At 52.9% G+C, this 1,621-nt stretch overlaps 1 protein-coding gene across 1 annotated transcript, besides 2 other annotated features; it reads right to left on the reverse strand.

Moving 5' to 3' along the window:
- Positions 1 to 1,621: a sequence feature (heterozygous, Esmeraldo-like haplotype).
- Positions 355 to 482: a sequence feature (A-rich).
- Positions 821 to 1,621, reverse strand: Tc00.1047053510457.10 (mucin-associated surface protein (MASP), putative; the record flags this gene model as incomplete). Its single annotated transcript, XM_797315.1, has 1 exon — positions 821 to 1,621. A coding segment is annotated over one exon (801 nt), but the record flags the coding sequence as incomplete, so codon positions are not given.

Raw genomic sequence — 1,621 nt, forward strand, 5'->3', positions numbered from 1 at the left:
AGAAACGAAAAGAAAAACACGGCGGCAGGGTGTGGCTGTGTGTGTGGCGCTGCGGGTGTCTGCCAGCCCTGGCCGCAAACAAAACAAAACAAGAGGGAACAAATGTGTGCTCCGCCCCACAGGCCCTCGTCGCACGCCCACACGTCACGGCTCCCTCAGCGCGCCGTTCGTCGCGGCCCCTCCTCATGCGTGCAGCAGGCGAGGCGCACAGGGCCGTCGTCATGAGCGTGTCGGTGGGTGTGCGACTGGAGCAGTTGGGCGGGAACACACGGCACCCCTCGCAGGAAGAGTGCAGCAACAAACAATTAAAAGAGGGAAGAGTGGAAAAGAAAAACGTCCACAGTGATTGCCCCCAAAAGCAAAGAAGGAAGAATGGGGAGTGAGAGATGAAAAAAAAAACGGAAAAATTAATAACAAAAAAAGACTAGCAAAAAATTTAAAGCAAACAGGAAAAAAAATCAAAAAACAAAACAAAAAAAGAAGCGTGGGACGACCAGCGCACACACTCTCTCATTGCTCCCGTAAAGCAAAACGCACACACAGGGAGAGAGAGAGAGGTCGCCCACTCAATGCAATAAAAACAAAACAGAAACAGTTACGGTGCTCCGCCCATGCAGCCAGGCAGGACGGCAGCGGTGCGTGTCGTGCAAAAGAGAGCACCAACGGGCCTGCATGGGTGTGCATGCATATATACAATGGGCACATTATTGTGTGTGCTTCGTGGGGTGAGGTGAGGGCGAGAGTCCATGCAAGGGGACACACACAGAGAGAGAAGGACGAGTGTGTGTGCGGGCGGTGCACGGCTCTCTCTCCCTCACTCTCACGCGGCCACCACAGCCGCAGCCGCACACGCAACAACAATAAGAAGCAAAAGAGGGGAGGTGGTGTGGGAGACCGCGGTGCTGCTGTCACTGTCGGCAGGTTTCGTCGTATTACTTTGCACAGCGGCAGATTCAACTGTTGTTCCTTCTTCATTCCCAGCTGTACTCTCATGGTGCTGCTCTTCATCCTTCAGTTGGGCATCGGATATTTGTGCATTTTGGGAGTTTTTTTCTGTACCCTTGTTATCAGAGCTGCCGGTGGTTTCACTGCCACTGGGAGATGAAGACTGGGATTTTTGCTCCTGGTTGCTGCCTGATGATGTATTCAGTGCGGGAGTTGTGTCGGGTGCTGCCACTCTCCGGGATTTATCCTCGTGTGATTCAGTCGTATTTGTTTGATCTTGTGATGTTGCTGGTGCTCCGTCCGCGCCCTCCCGTGCTTCGGTCGACTTCAGTCCTGTTTGTGGTGTTTTTTCGTCTTTGTTGTGGATCGTTTTGCCTTGCACGCCCACGCTGTGTTGATTCGATCCCTCCGCCTCTGAGTGATTCCTTTGCTCTTCTTCAGTGCGAACGTCATCGGAATGCGGCTGGTGGCCATCACCACCTGCTGGGCTGTGGACATTGGTATCGACACCACCTTCCACCTTTAAAGAAAGAGGAAGTGGAGAAGAAATTCCGGCATTATCCGCGCCAACAGTCGTTGAAGATGTCGTTGTTGGGCTGCCAACTGACGATCCTGCACCATGCGCAACGCTAGGCTCTCTTTCAGCTGCGTTGTCTTTCATCTTCTTCTCATTCTC

Source organism: Trypanosoma cruzi, genomic scaffold (assembly GCF_000209065.1).
Source record: "Trypanosoma cruzi strain CL Brener 1047053516759 genomic scaffold, whole genome shotgun sequence".
Classification (NCBI taxonomy): Eukaryota; Euglenozoa; class Kinetoplastea; order Trypanosomatida; family Trypanosomatidae; genus Trypanosoma; species Trypanosoma cruzi.